Genomic DNA, 22,157 nt, shown 5'->3' on the forward strand with positions numbered 1-22,157 from the left:
CTTCTATTTATTTCAGTGAATCTAGGTGTGAGAGGGCATCCCAAAGTTGTTTTACTTTATATTTCTTGGATCAATAATGATTCAGTACTGACTATGTATAACTTTTATTTTTTTTCTTTAAAAATTGCCTGTTCCAATTTGGAATTATGCACAAAGAGTTTTAAAAAAATGTGTGTGCTTTGATCCAGCAATACCACTACCAGGTTGATATCCCAAAGAGATGAAAAAAAAATGAGAAAGATTCTGTTTGTACAAAAATATTTATAACTGTGCTTTTTGTGGTGGCAAAAATTGGAAAATGGAGGGGGGTCCCTCAATCGGTATGGCTAAACAATTGTGGTATATGATGGTGATGGAATACTATTGTGCTATAAAGAAAGATAAATTGCTTGATTTCTATAAGAATGGAAAGATCTACATGAACTGATGTGGAGTGAAATAAGCAGAACCAGGAGAACATTACACACAGCAACTGAAACATTGTGAGATGATCAATGCAATGACCCAGGACAACACTGAGGGATTTGTGAGAAAGAATGCTATCCATATCTGGAGAAAGAACTGTTGGAACAGAAATTGAGAAGAAAAGAAATTATTTATCACTTGTTTATATGGGTATATGATTTGGGGTTTTGGTTTTAAAAGATTACTCTATTACAAAAATGAATAATATGGAAATAGCATTTAAGTGATAATATATGTATAACCCAGTGAAATTGCTTGTCAACTCTAGGAGGGGGAAGGAAAGAGGGGAGGGAAACAATAAGAATCATGTAACCAAGTAAAAAAAATTAAAATGGCCTGTTCATATTTTTGACTCTTCATCAATTGGTCAATTATATATTCTGATAAATTTGATAAAGTTCTCTATAAATTTGAGATATGAGGCCTTTATCAAAGAAATTGCCTATAAAATTTTCCCATAATTGTCTGTTTTCCTTCTAAATTTGGCTATATTGTTTTATTTATACAAAATGCTTTTTAATGTAATCAGAATTGTCAATTTTACAACCCAATATTCTCTATCTCTTGTTTATTCATAAATTCTTCTTATCCATAAGTCTGATAGGTAGCATGTTCCATGTTCTTCTTATTTACTTATGATATCTCTCTTTATGCAAATGACATGTATTAATTTTTACCTTATCTTGGTGTGTATACACACACATACATACATACACACATTTACACATACCATATATATGGCTTAAAATATTGGTCTTTTCCAAGTTTCCGCCAGACTACTTTCCAATTTTCCAAACAATTCGTAGCAAATAGTGAATTCTTTTCACTAAAGCTTAAAACTTTGCATTTATCAAAAACAAGGTTACTATGTTTATTTATTACTATGTGTTGTATACCCCCTCTCTTCCACTGATCCACCATTCCATTTCTTAGCCAGTATCAGAATCACCCTATGATATAATTTGACTTGGTATTGCTAGTCCCCCTTCCTTTATATGTATTTTTTTCATTAATTCCTTTGATATTCTTTGCTTCTTTTTCTTCTAAATGAATCTTGTCATTTTTTTCCTAGCTCAATAAAATTTTTTTTTGGTAATTTTTTCAGATGGCATTTGAATAAGTAAATTAATTTAGGTAAAATTGGAATTTTAGGATATTGGCTTGGCCCATCTGGGAAAAATTAAAATTTATCCAATTATTTAAATCTGATTTTACTTGCATAAAAAGTATTTTATAATTATACTCACATAGTTTCTGGATTTGTCTTGGCAAATATACTCCCAAGTATTTTATATTGTCCACAGTTATCTTAAAGAAAATATCTCTTACTCTTATCTTCTTACAAGGCTTTGTTGGTGATATATAGAAATGCTAATGGATTATATGGTTTTATTTTAAATTCTGCTACTTTGGTAAAATTCTTGGTTCAATAAGTTTTTTAGTTGAATCTCTAGAATTTTCCAAATATATCATCATAGTGTCTGCAAAAAAATTCCATTTATTTCTATGTTTCCTAGATTTAAAAAAGAAATAAATGGGCACTGTATTTTATAAAAGATTTTTTTTCTGAGTATGGATCTGATGGCTTATTTTTAAGATAATTATTTTTATAATTCTCCTACCATTGAACCAAACTGGAATTTCTAGGTATAAATTCAAATAAGATATAGTATATAATCTTTATGATATATTGATGAAATTTATTTGCCAATATTTAAAAACTGTCTGCATTCATTATGGATATTGGGTTATAGTTTTTTTGCTTTGATTCTCCCTGGTTTTAGAATCAGGACTATATTAGCATCACAGAAGAAATTTGTAAGATATCCTCTTTTCCTGGTTAGCAAGAATTTGTATATTAATGGAACTGTTCTTTGAATGTTTGATGGAATTTACTTACAAATTCTTCTAGTCTCAGGTTTTATTCTTTATTAATTTATGGCTTGTTCAATTTCTTTTTCTGAGACTGGGTTCATTAAATTCTCTATTTCTTGTTTTGATAATTTGGGTATTTTCTATTGTTTTTTTTTTTTTGCAAACATTTATATCTTTCAATTAAACAGTTGATTTTATTGGTATGTAGCAGGACAAAAGAGTTAAGAATATCCTTTGTTTCTTATTAATTTTAATGAACTTTTTTTCATCTTTATTTGGTATTTTCCCCAATTGTTTTTTTTTAATTATTATTATTTTTATTAGGCAATAGGGGTTAAGTGACCATTAATTTCAGGGAATGTATTACTTGAGTATGGTTATCTTGTGCTAAACTGTTAAATCTCTTTCCAAGTCTTTCCTTCATTGAAGTTAAACAATTATTTGTTTGTCCCTCTATTAATCTTCATCCAAATGCTCTGTAGCACCAAGTTTCCCCATGCTTACTCCTGGTTTCACACATATCTGATTAATATAGTATTATATTAATATAATATTATATAGAATATAGAATCTGATTAATATAGTATATTACAATGCTAGTCCTCACCCAACTTGGTATACCTATTCAAGAGTATCCTTTGAAGACATTCAGATTAAGTCTATTCCCTATTAAGTCCATCAACGCTTCAAATATCTGGAAACAACTATCCTGTTCTCCTTATTATTGCTTCTCTTTTAAAGGCTTAGAATTTCTGATAGTATCATTTTTCAAATGTTGCAGCTTTGAATTCTCTTCAACTTGCTTATGAATGGTCATTATTTTTTAAATATTTATTACTCTAGTTTCAAAACCATGTAAATGTATTATTTATTCCATTTCTCCACATCTTATCTACAAGGACTTGTGAGAGACTTTGTCAAATCCTAAGTACACTATGTCTGGAAAATAGGATTCCCCAGGTAGACCAGTCTAGTTAAGCTATAAATGAGGAAACGAAGCTGCTTCTTATTTAGTTTTTTCAGTCATATCTAATTCTTTGTGATTCCCTTTGGACTTTTCCTGACAAATATACAGGAGTTGATGGCCATTTTCTTTTCCTGCTCATTTTACAGATGAGGAAATTGAGGCAAAACTAGCTAAATGACTTGCTCAGGGTCGCTAGTTTCTGAGGGAGGATTTTTAATTCAGGTCTTCCTGACTACAGGTCTAGCACTCTCTCCATTGGGCCACCTACCTGCCTTTAACTATAACCTGTTATGGTGAAATCAATCTGGTTTTAATGATCACTCATTCTTTGAGGGCACATACCCTTAAGAATGTATTCTGGGGGCAGGGTCAAGATGGCCACTTGATTGGCAGCAAAAGCTGATTCCTCTGTAAAAACTCTTCTACACCAATCAAAAACAAAGTGTTTTTCTTCAAGGGGACAGAAAACAAAATCTAACAGGCTAGAGCTGGGGGCCCTCCTGCTCGATTCAACTTAAAAGGAATAATGAACTGGAGGAATTCCATGTGAACTGGAAAGACCTCCAGGAATTGATGCAGAGTGAAAGGAACAGAACCAGGAGAACCTTATACACAGAGACTGATAGACTGCGGTACAATAGAATGTAATGGACTTCTGTACTAGCTGCAATGCAATGATCCAGGACAATTCTGAGGGACTTATGGAAAAGAGCGCTATCCACATCCAAAGAAAGAACTGTGGGAGCAGAAACAAAGAAGAAAAACACATGATTGATCACATGGTTTGATGGGGATATGATTGGGGATGTTGACTTTAAATGATCACTCTATTGCAAAAAGTAATAATATAGAAATAGTTTGTGAACAATGATACAGTTAAAATCCAATGGAATTGCTCGTTGGTTCTAGGAGGGGGGAGGGGGAAAGTGAGGGAAAGAAAATGAATCGTGTAACCATGGAAAAACATTCTAAATTAATTAAATAAATTTATTTTAAGAAATGAAAAGGTAAAGAAAAAAAGAATATTCTGCATACATCTCTATATCCCAAAGAACCAATATTTTAAAACATAAGTAAAACAGCTCTCTTTTTGGGTGGTGGCAAAGAACTTTACTGGAGGTTTAAGTAGGTCTTATATCTGAGGTTGTTTTTATGCACCAACTACAATGTTATGAATCCTTTGGATGTTAAAGAAATATTCAACTTAATTTTATTATTTTAGTTAAAGATACCTAAGCAAGAAAAGAGTAACCATTCTGAGGAGGCTTTCTTAAGATTCTGGCTTTCCTAGGTATAGAAACAATAAGCTCACATTAACATAGTACTTTTCCATTTTAAATAACTTGACATTCATCATATATCACTAATTCCTTTGAAGTTTAAAAAATGTCACCTCTATTTTACAAATGAACTGTAGACCAAAGCTGAGAAGGACCTCGCTCAAGTTCACAAAACTAGATACATTTATCACTCAGACTTCTAACTACAAGATCAGTATCTTTTCTTCTTATAATCAAGCTCTTTTGTTATTAAGGTTCTTCTTTTCTTTTCTTTTTAGGAAGTGGGCTGTGTGAGTGTTTGAATGTCAGTCTTGTGCAATAACCATACAATGCTCAATTCTATTTTGTATTCAAGTAGTTTATGATATGAGCACTAGAGTTTGTTTGCATTTAAATACTGAGATCATCAGTTATCATGGCTAAAGTCTTGAAAATAGGTTTTAAGTACGGTCACTAGTAGACCAAGCAGAACATGAATTCCAAAATTGCATATCTTTATAGACTTCTGTATCTTGTTTGCTGAGTTTAATTCTTAATAAAGTAGTTGTTTCCCCCCCCCCCCGCCCCACTAAAATTACTGTGTCTGTTCTCCTTCTGGTGTTCCCTCAACAAACTATCAAATCTTAACTTGAATAACATAAGTTTCAACAGTCTGAGTGCAAAGTTATAACACGGAAGTAGTGACAAATTCATGGGATTTAAAGCAACTCTGAACTCTTAGATTTTTATAAGCCACTGGGGCACTGAATATTTGGTAAGGGTATTTTTATTCATGTTCAATATCTCATTCAAAAATGAACTTACATGAAATACAACACAAATATGATAACGAGATGATATTCAACTTTGTGGGGTGGAACAAATAATTTTATTCTCATTTGATTTTGAAAGTATGTGCTTTTAATTAAGATCAAGTTAATTATATGTATTTGTGTTTTATCTCTGACATTAGAGGTTTCTTGAGGGAAAAGACTACCTAAATCATCTTAGTATTCCCTGAATAATAACAGCAGCAATGATTATAACAGACATTTATATATATATATATATATATATATATATATATATATATATTGCCTTTAGGGTGCTGCATGATCCTTTCAACATGGTATTATCATCTCCATTTTAGAAGTGAGGAAACAAATTAAGAAAGATTAAGTGATTTGTCTCTGCTCCCATAGATATTAAGATCTTCCTGATTTCAAAATAGCATTCTCTCTACTATGCCACACTTCTGTATCTTACATAATACCTTGTACATTATGGGTATTCACAAATGCCTGTTGAATTTTAGTTGTACTTCTTCCCAATTTTTCAAACTCATAATTGATTTTAAATGTTCACTGAGAATATAGATATAAATTAAGCAATCAATAATAAAGTAAGAAAAAATTACATGGATTAAAATTATTTCTCAGAAATCTCAAGAATCAAACAATAGAATACAAATAAATCATTTAGAGAACAAGCCGTGTTCCAGGCTTCATTAGTTATAATTACCTCTGAACTATGCTCATCAGAGTGCACATGTGTCAGCTGGGAATGACACACAATAGAGTGGGCAACTTATAAACTCCTCTAAGCCCAGAAAGAGTTCATAAAACAACTGCTTCCGCATTTGGATTCATGCAACAGTACCTCCTCTCTTGCATAAACTACTAGATAACACAGATGGGGCAACCCTGTATGTGAGTGTTTCTTTTGTAGAAGCATTGGACTTTGTAATTCATTCAAGAAATAAACTACTAGAAAGCCAAATATGGGGCATTATGTCTGTATTTAATTGCTTAGATGTCATAATTCTATAACATGAAGTATTAGTTACTCACCTATATTTAGTAAAAACTTTAGGCTAATAAAAGTCATCTACACACACACACACACACACACACACACACACACACACACACACACACACAGGAATTTAGTGATTTTTTTAAAAGTCAGTTAAGGACACATGCCCCTATCTGGTTTCTAGAATTACCTCCAATGGTATTTGCTGCTATTTGTCCCTGATCACACAGTGGTAAAAAGAAATACAAGAAAAAAGTTTTAGCCTTGTATACATTAAATATGTTTCACATTCTTTTTTATATTTCAAATATTGTTTTGATGTAATTTAAGTGACATTAATTACTGATTAAGAATTTAAAGCTTATTTCTTATATAATTCAAATAAATGAAAATTGTTATTAAACATTATCAATTCATTGTATTATATTAAATTATAATTATATGTTTTTTCAAAAGTTAAATCAGATCACAAATGTATAAGAATTCTCCTGCAGTATTATAAAACCTGTGTTGTAAATGTACTGTAATTTAAAAAATTTTGAAAAAAAAAGTTTGTTTTTTCAAGTAGTTCTACTTATATATTCACTTTATATTTGTCAAACTACATATGTATGTATATTCATCAACATGGTTATATTTGTCAATATTTGATAAATGTTAAATATTTTCTTTAATCAGAAACAAGACATATTTGGTATAACTTTTATAATATGGCCTTGAAGGTTTAGAATAATTAATTTTAGAATAATTTAATTTTAGAATAATTAAGATTTAAACTTCACTGATAAGAAAAGCTGTTTGCCAATTTATGAATATACTTGTAAAATACCAAGTGAATTTGAGGTATAGACTAGAATGAGTATATAGGTGAAAATTTCAAAATCACTACAATAATTTCCATTTTATTTTGTTTGTGATAGATATAGCCTTTAAGTCATTTTTCAAAAGTTGTTATGCCTAATAACACCCATATATAAATAAGCAAATATAGGAGCTTATTAGGATGGAATACATTATTACCTAGATCAAAAGTGAGATTCTGGTTTCTGAAACCCAGCACACAGTGCAAGTTATGATATAACATGGCGGTTCTATAAAACATTATCTGGGGGCAGCTGGGTAGCTCAGTGGATTGAGAGCCAGGCCTAGAGACAGGATGTCCTAGGTTCAAATCCGGCCTCAGACACTTCCTAGCTGTGTGACCCTGGGCAAGTCACTTGACCCCCATTGCCTACCCTTACCAATCTTTCACCTATAAGTCAATACACAGAAGTTAAGGGTTTAAAATTTAAAAACAAAAACAAACAAAAAAAAACATTATCTGTCCCATATTTTCCAACCAACATTATTATAAACATGATTCATACACATACACACATATATGTGCACACAAACACACTGATAAATTTCTAGTTAAATGTCTATATTCTAGACATATTTTATTACAGGAATAATTCTGTTGAACAGCAAGGGATGTTATACCTAATGTTTATAAAAGTGGTTCTTTTTTTTTTTTTTTTTAATTATAATTTGGAAAATGTTCCTTACATCATGATGTCTATGACTAAAGAAAAGGCCACAAAGAAATAAATAATTTATGTGTATTTCATGCAAAAATGTTATTTAAATGCATGCTAAATGGAAATCTGTTTTAAAAGTGTTGACCTTTATAATATATAATCTAGCTCAAGTATACTTGTAAAACTTTAATATGACAAAATAAAACCTCAAATGAATAAACTTTCATAAATACTAATGAAACAGCTGCTTATATTTGTGCTTTATATGTCTTAGGAGTCCCATTAATCTTAGTGGATCATATGCTGGGTTAGTTCACCTTATGTGATATTAGACTACTTAAATTTTCTGGCCAATTTTTAAATTTCCAAAATATAGTTTTACTTTGTAAAAACATATTCATAAGCAATACATTATTCTTAACAAAATGCACTTTAAAATATAGAAGTGAATTTATTGTATTTACTTAATAAGAAGACTTCTGTGACAAATTTTTTTAAAGAAACATTGACATTTTTCATTTAAATATAAAGCTTTATGATTCATTTTTAGTATTAATTTTACTTATATTTCAGCAGTCTATTAAAACATCAAATATTAATGGAAGCTATTTATTACTACTTATCTTATGTAGACATTGCATCATTTCCAAGACCAAAAAATAATTCCAATGGAGATGCTAAAATTTAAAAATACTTGGATAAATTCATTCATTAGTTAGTATAATGTTCTGAGACATTTTGTAGTTAAGTAATCCTCGAAACTTTTAGGTGCTATTTAAGATATCTGTTTTAAATTTTCAGACTAGTCTCTCTATGTGTACGCGCGTGCACACACACACACACACACATGCACACGCATGCGTGAAAACTGAGGCAATCACCTGGATCATTCAAGTGAAAAAATAAAAGTTTGTCTTCAATTATCCAAATCTCAGGCTCTCCTTTGGCCTGAATGAACTGGATAATTACTTATTTTTTCACTCTACTGAGTTTATATAGACAAACCCATAATGAACTATGTTCAAGAGATAATATTGTACACTTGAAGTTAAAAACTCATTCAAGAAAATTATTGACACTGTTAAGGCATATAATAATGTAAATGTGAAAGGAACATGGAAGATACATAAAAATGTGAGCCTGTACCATTTGAGAAGTTTGTGATTTCAGTTTTAAGAGATACAGATATTGAAACTATCATAGCTGATAATTTCATTCTGACATGAGTTTAAAAGGTTAAGTTACTATCTGAAGTAAGGTAATCTGGTTGCCTTTCACAGCAGCCTGCAAGCTCTGCAATCTGCATAGAGAGGGGCATTTGTCATCATTAGCTAAGCAGTGACAGCTGGCACCCAGGGTGTCCCAGATTCAAGAAGTGGCAGAGGCACTCTCTTAGTTTAAGTTGCCATTAAGTACAACATGTTTCACGAGGATCAAGGATTTCTTTATGTAAAACTTTATGATATAACATCAGTGAACATATTTGAATTCTCTATAACATGTATAATACAATGATAGCACACAATTAGCAGGTTGCCTCTAGACAACAAGATGCCAGAATACAGTATGAATAAACATCCTCAGCCTGCTACCAAAGAGGAATTGATGTTTACAGCATTTAAACAGCTCAGGTTGTTTATTTTTCTAAGGCTTTTCTAAGATGCTCAATTCATTAAGTCTACCCAAGGCAAAAGAAAACATTTTTTCCTTGATAAATTTAGATTTCATAATTAATAAGTTTTAATTCAACAGATATAATCTATGAAAATTATAGACCAACTTTATAGTCTTTTTTTAATATTCCAGTGCCTAAGACAAAAACTTTTCTGGCAGTAAGCACTTAATAAATGTTTGTTCAGTAATTCGATTAAAAATTTTTTATAAATGGGCCATTACTTGCAAGACACTATTTCTAGGCATGACACAAATAACCCTCTGCTCCCCAAAAAGAAAAGAAAAAGACAGTTTCTCCCTTGAATTCAATCTCACATCTGGAATATGATATGAAATAAATTAAAATTAAATAACCACCATGTTCTATATGTCCAAAATGCTATAAAGATATTCAATAGTCTAAATAATGTGGGTCATACGGATTAATGATTTGCTTTAAAGCATTTTTTAGAAATGTTTAAAAAGGTGATTTTGTAGTTTAATAAGTTAGATCAACTACAGATGCATGGGTCTAAAAGTTATAATCTATGTGTTGTTTAAGAGAAGAAAAATAAAAACTGCTGACAATAATGCAACTATAATTTTGGGTACATTTTTCATTTGAGAGTCTATAAGGCAAAAGAAAGTGTAAATACTGAAATGGTTTAATCTAAAAACATTTATTTGAAAGAATAAGAAAATTATATTCCTTCTAAAGTCATCTTCAATGTTTGGAAATGTAATCAATAACACTAGAGTTTTATATTATTATGTAAACTAGTTTTCACAAATAAAACTAATTTTTGTGTTAATGTAAAATCTATGCAAATACATGCAGTCATTTATCAGGAAAGCTGACAAGCATTCCATATTGGTGGGGGAAAATGAAACTGCCTCAAGAATAGAGGCAATTAATTATTTCTGTATTTTCTCTTCCTCTGTCTTGAGGCACAAAAGTTATCCATCCAGTTAAAACAGCAAATGAAATAAAGAGTTTTTTTTTTATTTAAACACATATGGCTTTTGCCTGCAATACTGATCACCACAAGGTCTACAGATGCCCGTGGCTAAATTGTACACTGGCAGATGCACACAGGGGAAAACTGTGCTAATGCAGCGTGGAGAGCAAAACAAATGAAGAACTGAATTTGCAGAGAGAAAAACACTTTTCCCCCCAATGAGTTATGCATTTTGCCTACCAAAGGCAGATTAAAATTATAATAAAACTAAATTTTGTTTGCTGCATCAATTCAGAAAACAACTTTAAGTTTATACATACGTACACGTTAAATTGATTTTATAAAAATTGGACATGTAAATATTTATTATTTCCAAATTTAAAAGCTAACATCTTAAACTTATACAGTGAATACAAATATTTTTATTTCTTATCATGAGGGTAAAATTAAAAATTGGAAGAATTTAGCAAATGTGAGACTGGTTACCCCCTTAGTACTTAAGAACAATTCTATTGTTATTAGCTATTTCTTCTTGTCAGGGTTATTCAAGATCAAATTATGAGAGGTCATATTCAGGATTTAAGTAGTATCTGAAGCTCATTTTTGTTTTACAAAGGAGAAAAAAGTAATTCTTAGAGTAAACATTGCTGGAAATATCTCAAATTATTGAGAACACATAATTTCTCCATTGGGAAGCATGCATGTTATCAAAATTTAAAAAAATCATCAAAATAATTTGTCTATTATGTGAAGAAAACAAAATAGAAAACCCATTTTGATGATTAAAAAAGCAATATGAAGTATTTTTCACATCTCATGAGGTTGATCATCAATGAAAAATATTTATCAAGGACCTACTACTTTTATGGCACTGAGCATGGCACTTGGAGATACTCAGAAGCAAGATAAATTAATAAAACCTTAATTACACTTAGATTTTATACTTGCAACCACTTAAATTTACATGCAAATTAATATTTCCAAAAATCTTATTTAAAAACATACTATTTAATATATATGTATTGGCTAATATTAGCTTTAGAAAAAAAAAAGACTTACTCAAGAAAAATAAGAAACAAAATTACCATTTAAACTTGAAAAAGACTTCTCCCCAAGGGAACAACACAAGTAGATCATCAATTATGCCATAAATGTTTTTTCCTTCATAGTACACTGGGGTTTTCAAGTCTATATTTGGTGAAGAAAGTATGAAAATTCTCATTTGTCTAATTCATGTAAGTATGCTAACATAACTTTATTAGTATTTTCCCTTGAGAAAAAGGCCATGAAAACCCCAACAGTTGGTCAAACAAGTTAGAAAGGCCTACATTCAAAACAAATTCTTTATTATATACAATGGATATTTAAATAATTTCTATTCCTGAAATAGTTAGATATTGTATGTACTAATTTCCTTTTGTTTATAACCATTAATTCTAAGTATTCCAATATACATTTTAAAGAATATCAAGGAAAGTTCTTATGGTCTAAAAACATTGTATATAAAAGTTTCCTGTGAGACTAAGGTGAAGAGCACCGAAATTATTCTGATTGCCAAATAAGAGAAACATTAACCACTATTTAATGTTAGTAAAATAAAGCTGAAGCTATAACTTTAATTACACTGGACTCTCAATTTTTTGAGGATACATGAAAATTCTTTATTTTTGTCTTTAGATGTGATCTTAAAACAGACATAATTACATAAGCATTTGCTTTCAGTACTACTCCTTTTGATCAATCATTTTTTGTCAACCATTATTAAGAAGAAAACAGAACATTAATGATTCTAATTAGTATTAGTGATTAGTAAGTATATTAAATAATGTTTAAAATGACTGTTTATAAGGAAGAATATAATTGGGTGAATTGTAATTTTTATAACCTACTTAATCAATAGCTCAAAAAACCAAAAGCTATAAGATTTATGATGTAATAAACTAAGTTTATGCTTTTCCCCCTTTGAATGATTTTATGTTGAGGATAATGTAATAAAATAATCATTTTTAGTTTCTATAATTATTTTTTGATTTATTACTGCATTTCTCTATCACTTAAAACACTAGATTATTAGATCTTTCACTAAAAAGTCAACTTCAAAAACTATAACTTTTGAATGAAAAGGTAAATCTAGGCATGCAGTCACTGGAAGCTGATCATCATAGAGCGATAGCCTCAAGGTCAACATTGACTTTTCAGTTTCTTAATAATATACTGCATAAAACAACGAGATTTCTTTAGTCCTAGATGACCCACTACAAATGTAATAGAATACATATAAATCTTTACTGATTATATATTCTTCTATGAGTTTAACACAAAAGGAGCTTTCTGGATAGTTGTGAAGACATCAAATTAATATGTATAAAATCTGGGTGAGGTTTATATTAAGGAACACTAAATTAGTTGTAATTTGTTTAGAAAAGAGCCATATGAAACATATCCTATCTGAATATTCCTTAAAGTTGCAAACAAAACAAAATTTAACCTATTCCTATACAAAATGAATTTAAAATGAATAATGAAACTGATTACTTTGTATTAAAAATGAAAAATTGGTATGCATTAACTCAACACTTGTTTCACTGTGTTCAATAAATGAGGAGCTTTAACATACACTATATTAAGAGGTTTTGGAAACATTTACCTTATATTTTAATATGACAACTACATGTTTATGACATGGTCATTTTAATATTAATGACGAAATTCAGAAGACACATGAGGCTGTTTATATTCCCTAATGAAACGGAAAACTTAGGTAGTCATCCAGTTAATGTGAGTTAGAAAAACAAAAAACAAAAAACAAAAACCTTCTTCAGCTAGTAGTTGTAGGCCTTTATAAAAAAAAAAATTTCGGATCCAGATAACTGCTTCAATTCTTCACTTGCATCTGAGTGTAAAGACACTTCTACAATGTAATTCTAAATTGAATCTTTAATGTGAAAATTATTATCCCTTTAACATCTGGTACTTCCAATAGGAAGTTTGATAATCACCATGGAAAAAAAGGATCTAGAAAACAAATAAGATATAATCTGTGTATATCTCTGGCTCTGTCTATATGAATGAATAGGTAAAGTAAGGCAATTAGACCAAGCAAAGAAGTACTTCCTCAACCCTGGAATATATTTTTGTCACACTTATTGGGGTATATTCAGGTGAAGAAATGTTGAAGGTGCCTAACTTACATCTGAGATGCTTGATTCGTTTCTAGAGTCTTTCAGAGATTTGGTAAAACAAACATGCTTCCACAGACCCATGAATTCATCCAATAGTGGGTCCTCCTTTAGTCAGTATAAAAACATGAAACAATCACTTTGGAAAATTATTGGAACTTTTAGAGATTTCGGACTATTTTTTTGTTTCAAATGTTCTTATGTTAGACAGCACAATGGGAATGGAGGAAAGTGCAGGTGCTATCAAATTGAATTTTCAGAAAAGGTCCCTCTGCTTTACTTTATGCAATGTGACACATAAAGAAAACTTTCCACAAATATCTGTCTTAAATTTCTCTAGTGTAACAAAAAATGTATTGTGGCTGGCAGAACAAAATAGATGAAATAGTCTGGATGTATTAAAAAAAAGTATGAGAGAAAGGTAGAGGAGGGGAAAGGAAGAATGGAAATCAGATCTATTCAATGAGCCTTCAAAGCCACTCCAGCAGTAGGGATAAATAATTTAATAAACTCAATTTCATATTCTTTTTTATCTCCCTGGTGCAATAAGCAGATATTAAAAAATCCCTTAAATTCATGAATACTGGTATATAGAATCATAGCCAGCAGATAATGAAAAAACACAGAAAAAGTAATATCTCCAGGAGCACTTAACATATATGTGCATATGCACTAACTAACCATTATTTTTCCCACATGAAAAGACAGTATGGTGGAAATTTATGAGCCTGGAACTCAATTTTTCAAATTAGGTTTATTAAAACATAGAAACCTTTTATTCATACATTCCTCAACATAATTGGGCTTTTCTGTATGTATGCACTAATAAGGTGGCTATTTACATGTCACTTTGTCTACAGCATGTGTGTACAAAGGACTAGATAATGGGGGGGAGGGATATCTAGGGAATCATACTTCAGGAAATATGACCTTTCCTTCCCATACTTAAAATTTTTTAGAATAAAAACATTTATTTTACTTACAGTAATAGTAATAGTACTGTGATTAATAATGATAAAATGGCAGATGGATGCTATAAATTCTAACTCTAATTGTCACATTTTCAAAATGTTGGACTAAAAGGGTTCCCAAATAATTCCAATACATGGGTCACAGAAAGAAAAAAATCCTAAAACGAAAGACTCTGTTATACCTCAGGGTCCAAAATACCATACAAATGTAAACACTTCAGTCTCTAAATCATGAGATTCTTGTTCTCCCTTCAATTTGGTCAGTTTTTGACAATTATCATTCTATTATTAGCTCATGTCAAGAATGTCTGCATGCATACCATTTAAAACAATTCAGCACTCATTTCTTCAAGCCGGGGCGACTTTAGTAAGTAGACTTTTGCTGCAATATTAACAATTGAATGCTCTCATATTTTAAGCAAAAATCTTTGTAATTAAAAAAAGTCATTCCTAAAGATTTACCACAGATAATTTTTGTTAAGTTTACCAGATAGGTGAAGCAAAGCATTTTATGTTATCTTGGTAAATTATTCTACTATTTTAAAACAATCTATACTAGAGATAAAGTATATTTTTAAAAAGGAAATGATTTGCAGAAAATATTTCAATATTCAAAACATTAGAAAATCCCTCATTTTAACTGAATTAATGAATAAGCCAACATGCCAACAACTCTATCGAGTGAACATCTCTCTCCCCTTCATGGGACATTACAATTACAAGAGAAAGAGGATACAATATTTCACTGAAGTCTTTAATTTTAATTTTCTTTTCAGCAATGACTGGTGTCTAAGATCAACTGAAAGGTTTTTGCTACACAAGGCAATTCATTTCACGTGTTCATTGTAACAGAAAATCACTGTGTTGCAGCAACAAGCAGGACTTGCGCAGGAGTAATATTATAGGTCGCCCAGTTCACCCACAGTGACAGCAGCAGATCTGTGAATCTTGTGTTATGTAAATCACTGTCAGCTCCATATGTGAAGGGTGCTCAGAAAACAGCAGCAGACTCGCTTTCCTTGAAACGGAATTGCTTCACTTTCCTGGAATACATACACTTTGACTAACAAGTTACCCAAGTCTCTTCTCACTCTCCATTTTTCTTCCTCAAAGTGCAAATCGTTAGTGAAAAGCCCCAGGTTGCACCAATTAGTTTGCACAAAATGTTTCGTTGTTTAGCTTCGTTTTAACCCAATTAGGCCGAATAGGCTAGAGAATCTCTAAGATCTACCACCTGCGTGTCTGGGTTTTTCAGAGGGTCTATGGCTCCCGCCCACTGCATCCCCATCGCGTTTCACATTAAACTCAACTGGAGGGCTGATTGAGCATGGATACAAACATATTAAATCGCCCCGAGTAGGTGTTAATGTCTCCCAAAAGTGCCCGGGGGATTTATCTGCCCCCATATTCCATCACATCCTGAATCAAATGTGTTCATTTCCAGGTGGCCAAAAAAAAGGGGGAAAAAAAAAAGTCAAACCCGAAATTTCAATCATAATAGACAAACACAGAAGAGTCTCTGCAGGTTTGCAAGTCGTTGAAAAATAAAGTAAGTTCATTCTACTCTGAGCCAGGAAAAAGGAATTGCTGCTAGTAAAATTCAATTTTAAAGTAGGTAAAAACTGAGAAACATTAAGGAGGATTCTTGTTGGGTTTAGGTATGACTTCTGACCACTGAGATAAAATACAGTTAGGGGAGAAAAACAGGGAAGGAGAGAGAATGGGAAAACCGGCAGGCACCAGAGAAAGTGGGGGGAGGGGGGGATGCGACACACTGAGACAGAAAAAAGACTCCGGAGAGACACAGAGGTAGAGAGAGATGCAGAGGTAGAAACAGATGGAGAGACAGTGAGGGAGGACCGCCAAAAAAAAGCAGCTAGGTGTAGGACAGTAAGAGAGAAGGGGACAGGGGTTAAGGGCAGCAGAAGCCAAGAAGCAAAGCAAAAGACAGCAAAGGGTTGGGGGGCAAGAGGCAAAAAGCAGTTACCACTGTTAGGCTAGGCACTACTAAGGGCAGCTTTTTCCTGAGAAGCAACAGCAATACCCTGCTTGTCAGAAGTTCTGCTCTGACTTGTCTTCTCTTGCCTCCTTTTCCTTCTACAAAAGTAGCCCTGTGTTTACCAGTAACTGAAAAGTCATTGAGAATGAAGAGGGGGTGTTTAAGGGGTGTTTTAAAATCCAATTTCCAGCCCTACCAGAAAGAACAGTGCTAGGGAAATAAGATGTGTGGATGCTAAGAGCCCAAAATTTATTTTATAATTTCCACCCAGCAGCAAAATTTTCCTGGACTCTTCACAGATTACTAGAGGAAGCAAAGAAGATAATGGTTTTGCAATCTTTAAAAATAAATGGAAAAAAAAAGTAACAAAATGAGAAGTTAATATTTTTGTCCTGTAGGAATACTCTAATACAAATAAGGAAAGGTCTCTTGAGACCAGTTATCTATAAATGTTCTGGGTGGGGGGAAGAAGGGGGAGGTTTAAGAGGGAAAAGAAAGGGTGTCCTTGGGGAAGAAGCAAATGAACTATTGTAAAATAGGAAAGAAGAAAATTTATAAGTAGCTTCCCAACATATGTGACTGCATGTTACTGGAATTAAATTTAGGTATTTCAAAATCCATCTTGGTTTTAAAATATAATTGAGAACTGTACTGATGAATACTTCAGTTTTATGCACTTTGCAAAAAAAATCAGAAATATCGATGAAAGGCTATGAGTATTCTATACTTTAAAAATGATTCAATTTTTTAAAAATTCTGATAATTGATTCCTAATTATTTAAAAATTATTATCAAAATGAAAAAAAAATTTTTGGAAATTTGATTCTTCTTAAAATATGATAAATTGTTCCTTCTGAAGTATATCAAAGGAGGCAGAGATGCTGCATGGCAGGATTTGGCAGTCTTTATACTCTGCAAATCTAGGCCAACATTGTGGACATTTAAGAGAGATAGTTCCTTAAATATAGACATCCAAACAAACCCCAAATTCCAAACCTTCAAATTGTCAGATTAGCTATATGCCAGTATGTCCACAATCTGTCTGTCTTGTGCCCTTATTTATTTTAACAGTCTGAAATAAGTTCACATTAAAATAAACTATACAAAGAAATAATTTTGCTATTTATTTTTTAAGCATTCTCCAAGGCTCCGTATATTACACAGCTCAGCACAATGATAATGATGGAGAAAAGCCTTCAATAACAGAAGAGGAGAAAAAAAGAGAGTTGGGGGAAGGTTCACTAAGTATCTAACATTTTTTCTTTTTCACACAGTTGATTAATTAGGGACAGCAATCACCAGACGCTTTAACAATTGTGATTTAAAGATTTGTTTCAACTGCCACAAATGACAAGTCCAGAAAAGAGCATACAAAACTATGCCTAGCTTAAAAATCAAGTTTAACCCAATGGAACATGTAAATGTTATTTAAAGCTATTTCATAGCTATTTGCTATCTAAAGAGAAGAAAACTTCAAAACTGAAAAATTACAAACGTTTCTAAGGTCCAAAGGAGAAGAATAATCTGACAGCAAACACAAGTTAATGAATTTGTCTATGAAAACTCCCTTCTAGTTCATCAACTGATGGATGACCATCAATACACCTGCAGTCACATTTCAGCCGGAGAGATACGACCAGGGTTTCACTGCAGAAGAGAAGGATTTTGCCAAGTTCTTTCAAAATGTCAATATGCTTCGAGTAACACCAAAGCTAAGAGATTCCTCTTGATATCCAAAAGTATCTAGGTAGCCTGGGTGGTTTTCTGCCGGCAGCAGCCTCCTACCTTTGGTTTGCGTGTCTATATCCAAGAGGGGGGATTAATTAACCGGGTTTGAGCTGAAGTAGGCTGCGGTGACGAGCCCAGTGGCGATTGGCCGCCCGCCTGCCTGGCCCTGCCTTTATAATTTCCACTCGAGTGCATCTGGGCTCTTATACAAACCAACAGCAGCTTCTTCTGACATACACACACATACACACACAGACAGACATCCAACACTTTTACACCATTTGATTAACAGCCTGGCACACACTGTGATTACAGGAAAACATAAATAAATACGAAAACAGTTGATTATTTTGACTACTGGAAGAGCTTTTCTGTGTCTCAGTGCAACTTTTGTTTTTATTGCTGGGAAGGTGATCTCTCCATGCGTTTCTCCCACACGAGGATTCTTTAAAAGAGGGAGAGGAAGAGAGACAGACAGACACGGAGAAAGAGAGCCAGACAGGGGGAGGTGGTGGGGAAAAGTAATCTTTCCCTTTAAAACCGGCTGGGCTCAAAGATAAAAGGAACTGGAAAACAGCAACTGAGAAACAACAGCTACAGCGCATTGGAAAGACTTTTTTTTGGGGAGGGGGTTACGTTTCAGAGGATAGCAGCCTGTTTCTCCTCTGAAGTTGGCTCCAGCTTTAGCAGCCGCATTGGATCCCACAGCCTATTGTGAGACTCCGGTGTACAATCCGGATCTCTGCCCCAACATGATCGCGGCCCAGGCCAAGTTGGTTTATCATCTGAATAAATACTACAATGAAAAATGCCAAGCCAGAAAAGCTGCCATCGCCAAAACTATCCGAGAAGTCTGCAAAGTAGTTTCGGATGTGTTGAAGGAAGTGGAAGTGCAGGAGCCCCGTTTCATCAGTTCTCTCAATGAAATGGACAATCGTTATGAGGGCTTGGAGGTCATTTCACCCACAGAATTTGAAGTGGTGCTTTATCTTAATCAAATGGGGGTCTTCAACTTTGTGGATGATGGTTCCCTGCCCGGATGTGCCGTGCTAAAGTTAAGCGATGGGCGTAAAAGGAGTATGTCTCTCTGGGTGGAGTTCATAACAGCCTCCGGTTACCTCTCGGCTCGGAAAATCAGGTCCAGATTTCAGACGCTGGTGGCTCAAGCAGTGGATAAATGTAGTTACAGGGATGTGGTAAAGATGGTGGCAGATACCAGCGAAGTGAAACTGAGAATAAGGGATAGATACGTAGTGCAGATTACCCCAGCTTTTAAGTGCACAGGGATCTGGCCAAGAAGTGCTGCCCACTGGCCACTTCCCCACATACCCTGGCCGGGACCCAACAGGGTAGCAGAGGTCAAAGCTGAAGGGTTCAACCTCTTATCCAAGGAGTGCCATTCTCTAGCAGGCAAACAGAGTTCAGCAGAGAGTGATGCCTGGGTCCTGCAGTTCGCAGAAGCAGAGAACAGACTACAGATGGGAGGTTGCAGAAAGAAATGCCTCTCGATTCTCAAAACCTTACGGGATCGACACCTAGAACTGCCAGGTCAGCCCCTGAACAATTACCATATGAAGACTCTGGTTTCTTATGAGTGTGAAAAGCACCCTCGGGAGTCTGACTGGGACGAATCTTGCCTGGGCGATCGCCTCAATGGGATTTTACTTCAGCTTATATCCTGCCTACAGTGCAGGCGGTGTCCTCACTATTTCTTACCAAACTTAGACCTCTTTCAGGGCAAACCTCATTCCGCTCTGGAAAATGCTGCCAAACAAACGTGGCGACTGGCTAGAGAAATACTTACTAATCCCAAAAGTTTGGAAAAACTTTAGAGGACAATTTTAACAAGGGCCGAAATGATTCCCAAGTCCTGATGAAAATTAAACTTCCTGTTTGAATCACAGTTAAATATTCCACTTAACAATGCAAACAACAACTTCTTTAAAAAGGAATTAACCTTTACACAACATGGGGAGGGGGGCTGAAGAAAAGGGAACGGAAGAAGGGGAGAAAAATTCAAACTTGAGAGTATTGAGACTTCGTTTTGGATGATTTTACAACTCCCCTGAAAAGTCCACAACACCTGGAAACAACTCGGCTGTAAGACAAGATAGTGACTATCCTGCTATAACATCAATGGATTATAACCACCTCGGGGATTTTAGGTACCTCAGTCAGTGAGTAAAAGATACTTGGAAGCTGTCATCTGAACAAAAGTCTAATGTACATTTTAATTTGTATCAAATATTGTGATCTCACATTGTCTTTGAAAGTGTGGGTGTTGGTGTTTTGTGATTTGGTGAACAGAAGTTAAATTGCCATTTTTGGATACTTCAGGACATTCTCTGCTAATGGAGATACCATTTAAAGGTAGATTTTTCTCATGGTACTTTTGTTAACTGTCTTTGAAATTGTCTGAACTTAAAAGTTTACATTTTTGTTTCAAATATATTGCTTGTTCTATTTCTAACATTCCATAAATATACTTGAAATGTTATTTAAATATATTCAGAAGAAATTTGGATTCTGCTTATATAATAACGCTTGAATATCTGAATTATATATTTGAAAAAATGCACTTGAAATACACTGGATAATTAGTTTTGTGAATTAGATTTTAATTTCTGTTGCTGGTTTTTATTTAATTACAAGCTAATAAATGAAGTAAAAGAGAAATGTGTTTCAATTCAGAATTAATTTTTTTTCTCCTTGAAAATTTGTTATTATGCTTCATTTAAAAAATTAAACCTACATATTCTTTAACATCTCAGAAATGTGCAAGTATAATCACAGAAAATAAATACAACTTGAAAGAATGGTGAAAGAAAACCACTACAACTTTAACTACTCAAGATTATCAACTACTGTTGGTTTCTGAAGTAGTATTTCATTATTAGAAGGACAGTTTAACTTTTTACAGTGGTCAAAACCTAAAAAGGTTTACTAATCCAAGTTGGGGTTTCACTAGGAACATTTTAAGGAAAAGTCACGATCACTAGAGCAAAGGCTACTGAATATGCCTAATTCTCATGAAATTTGCTTTAACATTTGAATAGATGAAATTTAGCCAGTAATATTAAGACCTGACCTACAATAATATTTTGCTTGATAATAATGCCAGCAAGAACCCCCAAAGCAACAAGAAATTTAACCAGCTTATGCCCAGACCATGATAAAATGCACTATAAATGATTAAAATTACTTAACATTAAAAACATTGCATTTAAAAGAATATGTGAACTGTTTTGAAAGAGGAAGAGAGAGAAGAGTTTGAAGAACAGACTGCTTAACTTAAATATTTATAGTCAACAAGTGCTAAAAAGAGCAAATCAACCAGAGACTTGAATGAAAAGATTTGCTTTATGATTTTTGTACCACAAAGACCACTGTGATATTTATTTTAATTCTCTGGGCAGAATTGGACATTAGACATGACTAGGTGGAGGACCTAGTGCCAACTCTATTGAGAATTCATCTTCGAAAATGCTGGAATAATTATTCCTGAGAAACTTTAATGAAAGATTTCTGCAAACTGATACAAAAAGATTCCTTTCCCACCCTCCCTTTACACCCTCATTCTGAAATACAGAAAATTCTGTTTACAAATGTACTGTGCTATAAAGGGGTGGGGAAGTACTGTGGTACAAGCAAATCCTAATACCAGATCCTCCTCTATAACCCTCCAAAGAAATACTAAATAAACAAAATACAAGAATTTATGTATCTTAAATGCGACCAAGTATTTTGTAGTTTCATACCTTTCAAAA

At 33.0% G+C, this 22,157-nt stretch overlaps 2 protein-coding genes across 2 annotated transcripts in view; one reads left to right on the forward strand and one right to left on the reverse strand.

Moving 5' to 3' along the window:
• NBEA (neurobeachin) overlaps nt 1-22,157 on the reverse strand; it is an 800,789-nt gene that overhangs the window by 204,621 nt on the left and 574,011 nt on the right. The gene's annotated exons all lie outside the window — the stretch shown is intronic.
• On the forward strand, nt 19,143-20,531 carry MAB21L1 (mab-21 like 1). Its single transcript, XM_044668261.1, has one exon. It carries the CDS (start codon nt 19,143-19,145, stop codon nt 20,220-20,222), a length of 1,080 nt encoding a protein of 359 aa, XP_044524196.1. The 3' UTR covers nt 20,223-20,531.

Source organism: Gracilinanus agilis, chromosome 3, assembly GCF_016433145.1.
Source record: "Gracilinanus agilis isolate LMUSP501 chromosome 3, AgileGrace, whole genome shotgun sequence".
Lineage (NCBI taxonomy): Eukaryota > Metazoa > Chordata > Mammalia > Didelphimorphia > Didelphidae > Gracilinanus > Gracilinanus agilis.